The sequence below is a fragment of the Brachyhypopomus gauderio genome, chromosome 17, assembly GCF_052324685.1.
Source record: "Brachyhypopomus gauderio isolate BG-103 chromosome 17, BGAUD_0.2, whole genome shotgun sequence".
Classification (NCBI taxonomy): Eukaryota; Metazoa; Chordata; class Actinopteri; order Gymnotiformes; family Hypopomidae; genus Brachyhypopomus; species Brachyhypopomus gauderio.
Genome location: NC_135227.1, coordinates 3648172 through 3664110, shown reverse-complemented (window position 1 = coordinate 3664110; position 15939 = coordinate 3648172). Strand labels below are relative to the sequence as shown.

The following is a 15939-nucleotide window of genomic DNA, read 5'->3' as shown; positions in this document are numbered from 1 at the left end:
GTGATTTTGGTGAAGTAATCATTCTGCGTGCGTGTGTTGCTTTCACTGATTGACACTCTCAGAGCGCTCGTAACTCTTCTTACAGAGAGACCCTGGTTGTTGTGAATTTCCACGACATACGTTACGTGAATTACGTTTACGTTTTTTTTTTTTTTTATGTCTATTCGCGTCTGCATGCATGAGAGAGGCGTGTCATTTAGGCCTACCAAATATTTTAGAACAGCATTACAACATTATTGAGTACCTATGTGTCAACACTCCACCTTATTTCTAGACAACACACGTGCAGAAAAATGTGCAACATTGGTAACGGGAATCAGTGGTGACAGATTTCGGTGTAACACCTGTCCTTCTTTTCCTCTCATCCAAAATGGAGAACCTAGCTAACATAGCTTAGCATGTAACGCCACTAAAAAACGCTCACGCCGGCTCGCCTGCCATAGTCTCAAAACGCAGCAAACACAAACAAATGTAAATAAACATGTCGGTTTAAACTTGAAGAACCTGTAATCCTTTCATTTGAGCTTCATCGTGTATTTTACGTCTCAGATTAATAACATCCTTATTAGTGTTATTTTAGCTGAACAACTTCCGAGTGCCGTTTTGTGCAGTCGCTGATGGTCTGAAGCCTCTCCAGGATCACAGTGACGGCAAACAGGACGGTGGTTTCATATTTAGAGGGGAGCTGGGAGTTACCGTACCTGCCTGCTGGCACATGGCCAGGGTGTGTGGGTTGGTGTGGACGGGGAGAGACCGTGTCCTCTGGACAGAACTGTGGGTGCGGCTGGGCATGCTGTTGCTGCCCCCAGGGTTGGCAAACCACAAGCCCTACAAACACACACACACACACACACACACACACACACACACACACACACACACACACACACACACACACACACACACACACAAGCATCTCAGAAACTGACTGTGATGTAATGGTGTAATGAACGCAGCTGCAAGAAAAATGACAACCAGCCTTGGAAAGAAAAAACATCCCAAACACACCTCACCATTTATAAGCCCTTACAACCTGTCCATCACACAGCCGTTCGCCCCTCCCCTACACTTGTTCTCTCGCTCTCTTCCTCCTTCATCTGCCTCTCTCTCTCTCTGTCTCTCTCTCTCTCTCTCTCTGTCTCTCCCCTCCTCGCCCCTCCTGTGCAGAGGCAGGAAAAACAGGAAATGCCTGTGCACTGTTCTCACTGCCTCATCCCCCCCCCCCTCCCACAACCCCTCCCACAGCCCCGCCCATTTCTCCTCCCCTCCTTCTTGCCTGGTTGCACCCCCTTCAAAAGTTCTTCTTTCCCCAGTATGACTCATCCATTAATCCCCCCCTCCGCCCCCGCCCAAATCCCCTATCCACAGACGTGAATCGGAGAGACTGTGGGTGACTTCCTCCCATTGTACGATTGCCTAGGAAAAAGTCTGAGCAGACAGGCTGGGATGCCAGATTATCGGAGCTCACCCGAGCCCAGACCCTCTGATGCAGGCCGTGTGGAATGTTTCAGTTTACACTTCAAAAAGCAGCACCCTTCTTTTCAGCCATTTATGAATTTAACACTATGAGCTGAGAGCAGTGTGTGTGAGTGTAACTCTGAGAGCAGTGTGTGTGTGTTTTCAACTGTGTGTGTTTGAGTGTATGTGGTTTTAATGTACATTCGTAGCAATACAGTGTACAGATGGTTAGTAGATAGTGATGCAGTGTTTGGGGTGTGTGTGTGTGTGTGTGTGTGTGTGTGTGTGTGTGTGTTTGTCTTGGTATTCCAACATGCTGGATTTGAAATGAAATTGGGGTTCTTGACTGTCAGCTTCAAGTCCAGTCTAATTACATCTGCGCTATTAGCTTTATTAGCTATTAGCTTCATTAGCTTCACAGATGAAAATGAAAGCGTCAGGTCAGGTCAGGTCAGTCATGGTCCCCTAAAAATGACTGGACAGTCCTGTGCTAGTCCATTAACACAGGCTTTCAGGACATTGTATGTGTGTGTGTGTGTGTGTGTGTGTGTGTGTGTGTGTGTGTGTGTGAGAGAGACACACCTGTCTGCCCTGCTTCAAGCTGGTGGGTGTACTGCTAGTGCTGCGTGACGTGGGCCCCAGCAGGCCGGCGGTGCCGAGCAAACCCAGGCGTGCGGCGGGGAGACTGCGTGAGGGGACGGGGAACTGACGCAGGTTCCGCCGGGTTGAGACTCCGCCCCCCACGCACCCCGCACTGGGGAGGGAGTTTGACTGGCCAAACCCACGGCTGCTGCAGACACACACACACACACACACACACACACAATGTGAGAGGCAAGTAGCACCCACATGACATCATCATGAGAGAGAAAACTCAAGGGGCTGATCATGTTGGGACATGCCAATGACACCAGATCTGCGTTAGGTTTGATCTTCAGATGGGTGTTAAGGAGCTTACACTCTATAAAATAAAGAAGTGTCTATTATACTGAAGAAACTGACGGACACAATCATCGTTTTCAATAGCTTAACATAACTCTTTAGATTTAGCTGTAGCCTTTTTCAAAAATGTTCCAAACAGGGGTCAGTGATCACATCAGGCACTGATATCGGCCGAACTAAAGCCGAAGCGGAGCGTGAACTCTTGAACACTTGTGCACAGCTGGGCTCGGTGAACGCACGCTACCTCCTCTGCGGCCGGTACCCCCGCTATGTCCAGGAGAGTTTTCCGTGGGAACGAGCGGAAGAGCTTCTGCACCTGCTGTTTCCATGACAACAACCTCTTCTTCTGCGTCTCTGTGAAAGCCTGACAGTGACGGGGAAAAGGGGGTGGGGGGGTGGGAGGTTATCGTGACTCTGGGCTTCCACTGAGATTTATAACAGCTCGTATCATGGTCAAACGGCTCCCCGTGCATTGCCTCTTTACTGCGAGCATTCTAAAGCAAACAGGCAGATGTTTTAACTCGGCCGCCGCCCTCGTGAGGGACGGAGCGAATCCGCACTGACCTCGTGGATCAGGCACCTGTCGATGAGCTGCAGATAGGAGCTGATGTTCTCCTCATCCGGCCGCGAGACGAGGAGTTGCGTGCAAACTGCGAGTGGAGCGGAGATGAGGGAAGAGTGAGCAAGACGCGAGGAGAAATACACGAGACTACGTGAGACTCCCCCCCACCCCACCCCTTCAGCAGGAACACGATTGACTCATTCTATCGGTAATCCTTCCAAATGGCCCCAGGGTGCCAGTGTGTGGACATACCTTTGCCCATGACGCGCGTGAACTGACCGGGGATGTCTCCCTCGGCAACCAGTGTGGTGCTGCCCTCAGCCTCCCCACCAGCCATGTGAGAGCCCGGCACGGTCTTCCCCTCTGCGCTCAGCAGGGGGCGCTGTGACGACTCCTCCGTGCTGTGAGCCTTGATGGGCGTCAGGATGATCTGGTGCAGCTCCTGCAAGGGGGCACGGAGATTCCCCCCTTCCAGTACGTCCTGAGGAGGGAGGGAGGGAGGGATGGAGGGAGGGAGAGAGGGAAGACGAAAGGGAATCATAAACAAACAACAGAGAGTCAGGGAGACTGAAAACAATTCCAGGGAAATGAGGGGGTGAACAATGAATAGAACAAAGGGGGAGACAGAGAGATAGAGACTTAGAGACTGAAAGAGCAAAAGTCAGATGGACAGAGAGAGAGAGAGAGAGAGAGAGAGAGAGAGAGAGAGAGAGACAACTCTGATAACAAATTAACACACACGAGTGCAACTCCTATTCAAGGTTGTTGCTAACAGCATTATTTTAGACACTTGTATAAACTCTAGACGAGCAGCTGTCAGGTGTGGGGGATATTTCTGCTATGTAATGAGGTGGAAAGTGACATGTGGTGAGGAAGTTCTACCAAAAATATACACGTGTTTGCCTCCTGGTGGCGTGGCCAGCCTGAAACGGATTCTCACGAATAGCGCGTTAAACTCTGAATGGATCCTGAGAGCTAGGGCCAGGGGTCTCGTTTCGAAACCGCAGGCAGTTACGTGACTGGAGATTGAGAGCTTGATGAAAAGGTTGTCCTGAAATTAGACAGCTGAAGGTGTATCGCAGGACACTTATAGTGACGACGGTAGAGACCGCTGCTCGTCTCCAAAGGAACAACCAGCAACACCGTAGTATATTAAAAACAAAACAATGTATGTAAATGTAGAAAATATTATGCAAATGCAGAAACAATGTATGCAAATGCAGAAACAATGTATGCAAATGAGGAAATGAGATTCACAATTAACAGCGAAAACTTTGCACCCAGAAAAGAATTGTGAGTGACAGATATTTTAAATACGTTTCCCAGATATTACAGGGGTGTGTATTAAAATGTTCAGACTGTCCAGTGTATTTAACATAGAAATTTCACAGAAGCTAAAACCACGCTTGCTTTTTGAAAGTGAAAATCAAGAGTTAGTCTTTGTTTTCCTTCTGTCCTTTGAAACTACCCACCAAGTGTCCACAACACATATCACTTTCCTATTTATATAGACCACTATTTCTGAGCGGGTGTAGCGGGTGGAGGGTGTGTGTGTGTGTGTGTGTGTGTGTGTACGTACGTGTGTGTATGTGTGTGTGTGTGTGTACGTGTGTGTGTGTGTGTACGTGTGTATGTGTGTGTACATGTGTGTCTGTGTACATGTGTGTTTGTGTGTGTGTACGTGTGTGTGTGTGTGTACGTGTGTGTGTGTGTACGCGTGTGTGTATGTCCGCGTGTACATGTACTTGTGTGTGTGCGTGTGTGTACGTGTGTGTGTACGTGTATGTGTGTGTGTGTGTACGTGTACATGTACTTGTGTGTGTGTGCGTGTACGTGTGTGTACGTGTGTGTGTGTGTGTGTGTGTGTGTGTATGTGTGTATGTGTGTGTGTACGTGTGTGTGTGTGTACGTATGTGTACGTGTGTGTGTGTGTGTGTGTGTGTGTGTGTGTGTGTGTGTGTATGTATGTGTGTGTGTGTGTATGTGTGTATGTGTGTGTGTGTGTGTATGTGTGTATGTGTGTGTGTGTGTGTGTGTGTGTACACACCTTCTCCAGGGATCTCAGCATGTTCTGTCGCTCTTTCAGTTTCTGGATGCTGATGATGATCTTGTGCCGCGCCCCCTTAGTTACGTTCTACACAAGAGATGACCATGTTTCCATGAGCGTTACCATGACGACCTCAGGTCGCCAGCCATTCAGCACGTATTACACGTTACCATGGCGCACCCAGACCGGTGATTGCATTAGGCGCTCACGGTGTGCGTCTGTGGTGATTTAAGGTCACCCTGCAGTACGCTGTCTGCTGCAAACCTCTGGACCTGCAACCTTCTAAACAGGCGTGTCCAGGTCATTCACCAGAACTGTGTTTGCTGTAGTGTATGAATTAGTGTATGAAGTACAGACTTCACCTAAACGTCCCCACCTGCCCCCACCTGTCCCCACCTGTCCCCACCTGTCCCCACCTGTCCCCACCTGCCCCCACCTGTCCCCACCTGTCCCCACCTGTCCCCACCTGCCCCCACCTGTCCCCACCTGCCCCCACCTGTCCCCACCTGTCCCCACCTGCCCCCACCTGTCCCCACACACACCTGCGCCTCCAGGTGCTGCTCCGTCAGGGACATCATCTCCTCGTAGGTCATGGTGGAGAAGAGGCCGGCGTACTTGTGCAGACGTAGGCTTTTCAGCCACGCTGGCACATCTGTGGGGCACACACACACACACACACACACACACACACACACACACACACACACACACACACACACACACAGACAAGGCCAGGAGCACATGAGTGTGTGCACACATCCCATCTTAAGAGAAGCATGTGCAAACACACACTCACCTCTTGACACCTAAGCTCAGGTGCAAAGCATGTTAACTCTACTGGGGATCTCTTCTTAAATACCATTTTAATGGAAACTCACAGTCTACAAGAAGGGAGCTACACCCCTCTCCCTACTCACAGAACACGGCAGAACACCATCTATACGTTTTTTTAAGACAGAAAACCAACGTTAGCGACTAAACGGATTTAGGGGTTTTTTTTTGCTTTTAGGAAAACAACAAGCTCTAATTCTAAAAAAAACACACCTAAGATATTGATATTTAGTATAGTTAACCCAACTATTTAGTACAGTCTGACCCAAAAAATAAACACAGAACCATCAAAAACATCTGACGACTTTCTGGTCTTGCTAAACAGACAAGCGCTACGATCAACCGGCTAGGTGTAAGAGCTGGACGTTATGTGGACCCACGTCAACACAGGACATCCCCCGTCCCCCAGCTACTAACGAAGGGTGCTCATTGGCCGATCGGTGCCCCCCACCAATCCGGGTCTGCGATCCTCACCCCGCATGCCGCTCCCCTCGTCGTGGAATGTGCTGCGGATGGCGATGCCCAGCCCAGAGCCATCCTCCAAGTGCTCGCTGCCCCCGCTGCCCGACGAGGCCACGCTGCTCTGGGGGGAGAGCGGGGCGTGCTCTGGGGCCGGGGCCCGCCCCCGCAGGTCCTCCTGGGACAGCCAGACGTGGCCCAGGGGCTGGTTGGAGGGGCCGCTCATCGGAGGGGTCAGAGACACGGAACGCTTCAGGGGACTGTGCTGGCTCCCGGGGAGGACTGCACACGCGCGCACACGCACGCGCAAACATAGACACACACGCAAAAACACACACGCCCACCCCGATTACACAATGATACAAGTCATCTTGCTCACCTGCTGCACAGTCACATTGGCATTATGCAGTACACGTCTTACGTAATGTTCACGTCGGCATGTCAGAAGCTGTTGAACACAGACCAGACTGTTGACAGTACTGCACCTTACACAAGGACCTGACCACAGCAACATAACTCGCCCTATTCTCCATCCAATCAAAACGGACGTAATAACAGAAGTCTCAGGTATTGCAGAATAAACCGATATTCATTTTTTATGAATTTGAGAAGTGCGCTACAAACCTGGATGACGCCGTTCTAAACCGCGTTCCCACTTCATTCATTTTTTATGAATTTGAGAAGTGCGCTACAAACCTGGATGACGCCGTTCTAAACCGCGTTCCCACTTCATTCATTTTTTATGAATTTGAGAAGTGAGCTACAAACCTTCCTGACGCCGTTCTAAACCGCGTTCCCACATGGGCCCCTAAACTCTCGCCCCTCTCTGTTGGGCTTTCCTCACCGTCACCCCAACGTCAGCCAACAACCTGGTCCTGTGCGTTTCGTGGGTTACGGTGGAGACGGGGCCCGGCGGAGTGAGCAGTTTCCATCTCACCTGTGCTACAAGTAGGCTTTTCGGCCCACCTCCTCTCCGCTGCTGAGGGCTAGTGCCTAGAGCAGGTAGAGGAGGGAGCAGGGGACACGGTTTGGGACACGGCACTTCACTGGGCAGGGCTGGGCTGCTTCCCCCTATACACGCTGGAGTAACTGTTTGGGCTATGTATAGGGCAAACACGGCCCCGTTTTAAATAGGCGCCCAGCTAACATTACAAGTTCCAGTCCCTAAATATTAGCCATTTCCCCTAAATACAGACACCACAAAGGATACCTTACAAGGGAAGGAACCCTCCGGAATGTGCTGCTCAGTTAGGGAGGTAGCATGGAGGGGGGGTGTGAAAGGGCGCGAGCGGGTGGGTGTGTGTGTGTGTGTGTGTGTGTGTGCACGACAGGGAGGAGGTCAGATGCCACACTAAAAACTGAAATGTTTTTCAACGTAATCAAATTTGGTAACATACGGTCATCAGTCCTCTCTGGAATCTTTAAGCAACATTCACCTTAATGTTTTAAACTTTAACCACATCTTTAAAGATTAGGGTAGTTTTTTTTTTTGCAATTTAAGGCAAATTGCTACGATTCTTTAATTAAGCCAAATCCAATAGTCTAAACAGTGCAAACAAAAGTCAAAATCTGGCACCAAACGAATAAACTGCCGTTCTAAGAATCTGCTGGAAGGTCAATATTATCTTAGCAGATAAACTGAAGTTGACAGTAATTCTGTCGAGTGCCCATTCATGGTGGATCGTAGAGAAAAGTGTGGCGAAATCGGGTTTTTTAGCATTCGCCCTGGACGCTGGCGGACATTAGGGCGATCTTGTGGAGCAGAGCTTTAAACGCACCCTTATTTTTATCTCCAGCTGTCTCCATCAGGAAAAAAAGACCCTTGCGTTCTACGCTGGAAATATCCTGCTCTAACCACAAATATGTTCAATCGGAATATCTTTGTTATGTCCTCTCTCTCTACCGCCGTGTGTGTGTGCGTGTCTCGCTCCCCCACCCCAAAGTCATTTAAGGGGCTTTACTACGAATTTATGAGACCTCTGGGTAAGATCGGGCCTCATTGGTGCTAACACACCTCTGGCGAGGGAGAAGTGTTTGGATAAGCCTAGGTCACTGGCCCGGGGAACACCGAAGCTGCTTGCGTCAGAGTGATGTCACTGCCCGAGTGTGTACCATGTTGCAGTGTGACTGTGTTTGTTTGCCCAGAGGGGCCATAATGCATTCGCTGACTAGTCCTAATATAGTAGCTCAGTAGCTCACACAGTAGTAACCTTTGCCCTACCACAGTAGCCCCCTGGCCCTACCAGAGTAGCCCCCTGGCCCTACCAGAGTAGCCCGCTGGCCCTACCAGAGTAGCCCCCTGGCCCTACCAGAGTAGCCCCCTGGCCCTACCACAGTAGTACCCTTAGCCCTACCACAGTAGCCCACTGGCCCTACCAGAGTAGCCACCTAGCCCTACCACAGTACTACCCTTAGCCCTACCACAGTAGTACTCTTAGCCCTCCACAGTAATACCCTTAGCCCTACCACAGTAATACCCTTAGCCCTACCACAGTAGTACTCTTAGCCCTACCACAGTAGTACCCTTAGCCCTACCACAGTAGTACCCTTAGCCCTACCACAGTACTACCCTTAGCCCTACCACAGTAGTACCCTTAGCCCTACCACAGTAGTACTCTTAGCCCTACCACAGTAGTACCCTTAGCCCTACCACAGTACTACCCTTAGCCCTACCACAGTACTACCCTTAGCCCTACCACAGTAGTACTCTTAGCCCTACCACAGTAGTACCCTTAGCCCTACCACAGTAGTACCCTTAGCCCTACCACAGTACTACCCTTAGCCCTACCACAGTAGTACCCTTAGCCCTACCACAGTAGTACTCTTAGCCCTACCACATTAATACCCTTAGCCCTACCACAGTAGTACTCTTAGCCCTATCACAGTAACACCCTTAGCACTACCACAGTAGTACTTTTAGCCCTACCACAGTAGTACTCTTAGCCCTACCACAGTAGTACCCTTAGCCCTACCACAGTACTACCCTTAGCCCTACCACAGTAGTACTCTTAGCCCTACCACAGTAGTACCCTTAGCCCTACCACAGTAGTACTCTTAGCCCTACCACAGTACTACCCTTAGCCCTACCACAGTAGTACTCTTAGCCCTACCACAGTAATACCCTTAGCCCTACCACAGTAGTACTCTTAGCCCTACCACAGTACTACCCTTAGCCCTACCACAGTAGTACTCTTAGCCCTACCACAGTAGTACTCTTAGCCCTACCACAGTAGTACCCTTAGCCCTACCAAAGTAGTACTCTTAGCCCTACTACAGTAGTACCCTTAGCCCTACCACAGTAGTACTCTTAGCCCTACCACAGTAGTACCCTTAGCCCTACCACAGTAGTACCCTTAGCCCTACCACAGTAGTACCCTTAGCCCTACCACAGTACTACCCTTAGCCCTACCACAGTAGTACTCTTAGCCCTACCACAGTAGTACCCTTAGCCCTACCACAGTAGTACCCTTAGCCCTACCACAGTACTACCCTTAGCCCTACCACAGTACTACCCTTAGCCCTACCACAGTAGTACCCTTAGCCCTACCACAGTAGTACTCTTAGCCCTATCACAGTAATACCCTTAGCCCTACCACAGTAGTACTTTTAGCCCTACCACAGTAGTACTCTTAGCCCTACCACAGTAATACCCTTAGCCCTACCACAGTAGTACTCTTAGCCCTACCACAGTACTACCCTTAGCCCTACCACAGTAGTACCCTTAGCCCTACCACAGTAGTACTCTTAGCCCTACCACAGTACTACCCTTAGCCCTACCACAGTACTACCCTTAGCCCTACCACAGTAGTACTCTTAGCCCTACCACAGTAGTACTCTTAGCCCTACCACAGTAATACCCTTAGCCCTACCACAGTAGTACTCTTAGCCCTACCACAGTACTACCCTTAGCCCTACCACAGTAGTACCCTTAGCCCTACCACAGTAGTACTCTTAGCCCTACCACAGTAGTACCCTTAGCCCTACCACAGTACTACCCTTAGCCCTACCACAGTACTACCCTTAGCCCTACCACAGTAGTACTCTTAGCCCTACCACAGTAGTACTCTTAGCCCTACCACAGTAATACCCTTAGCCCTACCACAGTAGTACTCTTAGCCCTACCACAGTAGTACCCTTAGCCCTACCACAGTAGTACTCTTAGCCCTACCACAGTACTACCCTTAGCCCTACCACAGTAGTACCCTTAGCCCTACCACAGTAGTACCCTTAGCCCTACCACAGTACTACCCTTAGCCCTACCACAGTACTACCCTTAGCCCTACCACAGTACTACCCTTAGCCCTACCACAGTAGTACTCTTAGCCCTACCACAGTAGTACCCTTAGCCCTACCACAGTAGTACCCTTAGCCCTACCACAGTAGTACCCTTAGCCCTACCACAGTACTACCCTTAGCCCTACCACAGTAGTACTCTTAGCCCTACCACAGTAGTACCCTTAGCCCTACCACAGTACTACCCTTAGCCCTACCACAGTAGTACCCTTAGCCCTACCACAGTAGTACTCTTAGCCCTATCACAGTAATACCCTTAGCCCTACCACAGTAGTACTTTTAGCCCTACCACAGTAGTACTCTTAGCCCTACCACAGTAATACCCTTAGCCCTACCACAGTAGTACTCTTAGCCCTACCACAGTAGTACCCTTAGCCCTACCACAGTACTACCCTTAGCCCTACCACAGTAGTACCCTTAGCCCTACCACAGTAGTACTCTTAGCCCTACCACAGTAGTACCCTTAGCCCTACCACAGTACTACCCTTAGCCCTACCACAGTACTACCCTTAGCCCTACCACAGTAGTACTCTTAGCCCTACCACAGTAGTACTCTTAGCCCTACCACAGTAATACCCTTAGCCCTACCACAGTAGTACTCTTAGCCCTACCACAGTACTACCCTTAGCCCTACCACAGTAGTACCCTTAGCCCTACCACAGTAGTACTCTTAGCCCTACCACAGTAGTACCCTTAGCCCTACCACAGTACTACCCTTAGCCCTACCACAGTACTACCCTTAGCCCTACCACAGTAGTACTCTTAGCCCTACCACAGTAGTACTCTTAGCCCTACCACAGTAATACCCTTAGCCCTACCACAGTAGTACTCTTAGCCCTACCACAGTAGTACCCTTAGCCCTACCACAGTAGTACTCTTAGCCCTACCACAGTACTACCCTTAGCCCTACCACAGTAGTACTCTTAGCCCTACCACAGTAGTACCCTTAGCCCTACCACAGTAGTACCCTTAGCCCTACCACAGTAGTACCCTTAGCCCTACCACAGTACTACCCTTAGCCCTACCACAGTACTACCCTTAGCCCTACCACAGTAGTACTCTTAGCCCTACCACAGTAGTACCCTTAGCCCTACCACAGTAGTACCCTTAGCCCTACCACAGTACTACCCTTAGCCCTACCACAGTAGTACTCTTAGCCCTACCACAGTAGTACCCTTAGCCCTACCACAGTACTACCCTTAGCCCTACCACAGTACTACCCTTAGCCCTACCACAGTACTACCCTTAGCCCTACCACAGTAGTACTCTTAGCCCTACCACAGTACTACCCTTAGCCCTACCACAGTACTACCCTTAGCCCTACCACAGTAGTACCCTTAGCCCTACCACAGTAGTACTCTTAGCCCTATCACAGTAATACCCTTAGCCCTACCACAGTAGTACTTTTAGCCCTACCACAGTAGTACTCTTAGCCCTACCACAGTAATACCCTTAGCCCTACCACAGTAGTACTCTTAGCCCTACCACAGTAGTACCCTTAGCCCTACCACAGTAGTACTCTTAGCCCTACCACAGTACTACCCTTAGCCCTACCACAGTAGTACTCTTAGCCCTACCACAGTAATACCCTTAGCCCTACCACAGTACTACCCTTAGCCCTACCACAGTAGTACTCTTAGCCCTACCACAGTAGTACTCTTAGCCCTACCACAGTAGTACCCTTAGCCCTACCAAAGTAGTACTCTTAGCCCTACCACAGTAGTACTCTTAGCCCTACCACAGTAGTACTCTTAGCCCTACCACAGTAATACCCTTAGCCCTACCACAGTACTACCCTTAGCCCTACCACAGTAGTACTCTTAGCCCTACCACAGTAATACCCTTAGCCTTACCACAGTACTACCCTTAGCCCTACCACAGTAATACCCTTAGCCTTACCACAGTAGTACTCTTAGCCCTACCACAGTACTACCCTTAGCCCTACCACAGCAGCCCCCTGGCCCTCAGGTCTGGACATTTGGAATCTGAACAATGATACATACAAACAATGTCAGTTTTGGACCAAAAAAGGTCTTAGTCAAAAAAATAATAATAATAAGTAAAAAAAAAAAAAAAAAAAACTAATCTTAAAAAAATAAGAGCTTCACTTAAGTTGTTATTTCAGTAATAAATTTCCTGATTAGGTCATATTATTTTCTTTTAAATACACAAGCTTACTACGTTGTTTGGGTAAATAAAGAGGTTTTAGTAACTGGTCTACTTTATTTTCTTAAAACTCAATACTTAAACCTGCATATAATACAGCATGTGACTTTTATTATGACAAGTCTCTGCTTTGTGATCTTGTCCTACTTATGAATGTCGGCAAATGAACTCAACCCTCATCATGTGCTGCTAACACATGCTTTCTAGTTCTTCATCCTCCCAGTCCTTTTCAGCCAGTGTTACCAGTGAGGTGTTTCAATAACAGCTCAAGTGTTCACCACGGGAACAAAAATTCTGTGCTACAGTCACCACGCCTGACAAAGTTACATAAGTGTTTGATATGAAGTCCGTAATCAACGCGACGATAATAAGGAGCTCTATTCAAATCGGCCCTCAAACACCAGACACTGATGTCACTTAAGGTGAGTGACAAACATCTGTCCATCACGCTCACTGTTTCCGTAGCTGACGAGGGGATGCAAGGATACAGATGAACCGCTCAGTGTGTTTTTTGGCAGCAGACCAACAGTCCTCATGACTGTTGCACTGGTGCCGTGGTAACGCAGTGCTGTGGTAATGTAGTGCCAATCACTCGAGCACATACAGGTTTTGGAAATAACTAATCTTACAACATTTTAAACAGCATCAGTGCTGTTGCTAAAGGGGTATAAACTCTGAATAAGTTACTAAATGTATTCTGATAAAACCCCCTTTAGACAGAGGGGGTAACATCCTGCAAAGTGCCATGTTTTCTGGAAATTATGCCAATTTAACATCCCTAAACAGGACCAGACCCACACCTTCCCAACCTCCACCTTAACCCCACTCAACCCCACCTCTATCCTGCACTCTATCCCCAACATTAGCCTCAACCTCTTAAAATCAACTCCATCATCTACTCCACACCCACCTTGACTACACCATCATCTACACCACACCCACCCTGACTACACCATCATCTACTCCGCACCCGCCCTGACTACACCATCATCTACACCACACCCACTCTGACTACACCATCATCTACTCCAAATCCACCCTGACTACACCATCATCTACTCCACACCCACCCTCAGTACACCATCATCTACTCCACACCCGCCCTCACTACACCATCATCTACTCCACACCCACCCTCACTACACCATCATCTACTCCACACCCGCCCTCACTACACCATCATCTACACCACACCTGCCCTCACTACACCATCATCTACTCCACACCCACCCTGACTACACCATCATCTACACCACACCCACCCTCACTACACCATCATCTACTCCACACCCGCCCTCACTACATCATCATCTACTCCACACCCACCCTGACTACACCATCATCTACTCCACACCCGCCCTCACTACACCATCATCTACACCACACCCACCCTCACTACACCATCATCTACTCCACACCCGCCCTCACTACACCATCATCTACACCACACCTGCCCTCACTACACCATCATCTACTCCACACCCACCCTGACTACACCATCATCTACACCACACCCACCCTCACTACACCATCATCTACTCCACACCCGCCCTCACTACATCATCATCTACTCCACACCCACCCTGACTACACCATCATCTACTCCACACCCGCCCTCACTACACCATCATCTACACCACACCCACCCTCACTACATCATCATCTACTCCACACCCATCCTGACTACACCATCATCTACTCCACACCCGCCCTCACTACACCATACCCGCCCTCACTACACCATCATCTACTCCACACCCACCCTGACTACACCATCATCTACTCCACACCCACCCTCACTACACCATCATCTACACCACACCCGCCCTCACTACACCATCATCTACACAACACCCACCCTGACTACACCATCATCTACTCCACACCCACCCTCACTACACCATCATCTACTCCACACCCACCCTGACTACACCATCATCTACTCCACACCCGCCCTCACCACACCATCATCTACTCCACACCCACCCTCACTACACCATCATCTACTCCACACCCACCCTGACTACACCATCATCTACTCCACACCCACCCTCACTACACCATCATCTACTCCACATCCGCCCTGACTACACCATCATCTACACCACACCCACTCTGACTACACCATCATCTACTCCAAATCCACCCTGACTACACCATCATCTACTCCACACCCACCCTGACTACACCATCATCTACTCCACACCCACCCTCAGTACACCATCATCTACTCCACACCCGCCCTCACTACACCATCATCTACACCACACCCGCCCTGACTACACCATCATCTACTCCGCACCCGCCCTGACTACACCATCATCTACACCACACCCACTCTGACTACACCATCATCTACTCCAAATCCACCCTGACTACACCATCATCTACTCCACACCCACCCTGACTACACCATCATCTACTCCACACCCACCCTCACTACACCATCATCTACTCCACACCCACCCTCACTACACCATCATCTACTCCACACCCGCCCTCACTACACCATCATCTACACCACACCCGCCCTCACTACACCATCATCTACACCACACCCACCCTCACTACACCATCATCTACTCCACACCCGCCCTCACTACACCATCATCTACACCACACTAGGGTTGCAGCGGTATCCGGTTTCACGGTATACCACGGTATTAAAATGCACGGTTATCATACCGTGTGCGTTTGCTTATTACCGGTAAAAAGCAAGCCAGCGGAGAAACTGACCCGCGCATGCGCAACTCCGCTCCGGTTCAGCTACTCAGCACAGCGGTGAGAATGGCAGAAAGTGTATCAGACTTAACACATTTTTTAACAAAAAAAGCTAAACTAATGTCAGCGGCGAAAATGACGTAATCGCGCTGTCGATTAGCGAGGTCGTGCACCTCTCGAATTTTGTAACTTTGCGCGCGCCGCGCCTCAGCGCGATGAACAAAGTCTTATTTGCAGGGTTCATGCACCTTTATAAGGTGGAATTAAAACACTTGTACTTCACTTTCAAGGTCCAGTTCAATATTTCCCAGCACCATAAACTTAATAAAGTTAAATATTTATACATATACTCGAAATAATTCGCTTTTTTATCACATTATTTAATGGTTGTTTATTTTCAAAACGCCCAATCTTAACGTCTTCACGTTCTCTCATGTTTCGTCCTGGAATTACAAGAGGC

The 15939-nt window shown here is 49.4% G+C and overlaps 1 protein-coding gene across 1 annotated transcript in view; it reads right to left on the bottom strand.

The window, feature by feature from the left end:
* The window catches only part of samd4a (sterile alpha motif domain containing 4A), a 42989-nt gene that overhangs the window by 5318 nt on the left and 21732 nt on the right, over positions 1 to 15939 (bottom strand). The window contains 9 exon segments of the mRNA XM_076977910.1: positions 702 to 828; positions 2041 to 2245; positions 2645 to 2664; positions 2666 to 2764; positions 2965 to 3050; positions 3215 to 3443; positions 5010 to 5096; positions 5552 to 5661; positions 6315 to 6581. Coding sequence (XP_076834025.1) covers positions 702 to 828; positions 2041 to 2245; positions 2645 to 2664; positions 2666 to 2764; positions 2965 to 3050; positions 3215 to 3443; positions 5010 to 5096; positions 5552 to 5661; positions 6315 to 6581 — 1230 coding nt within the window.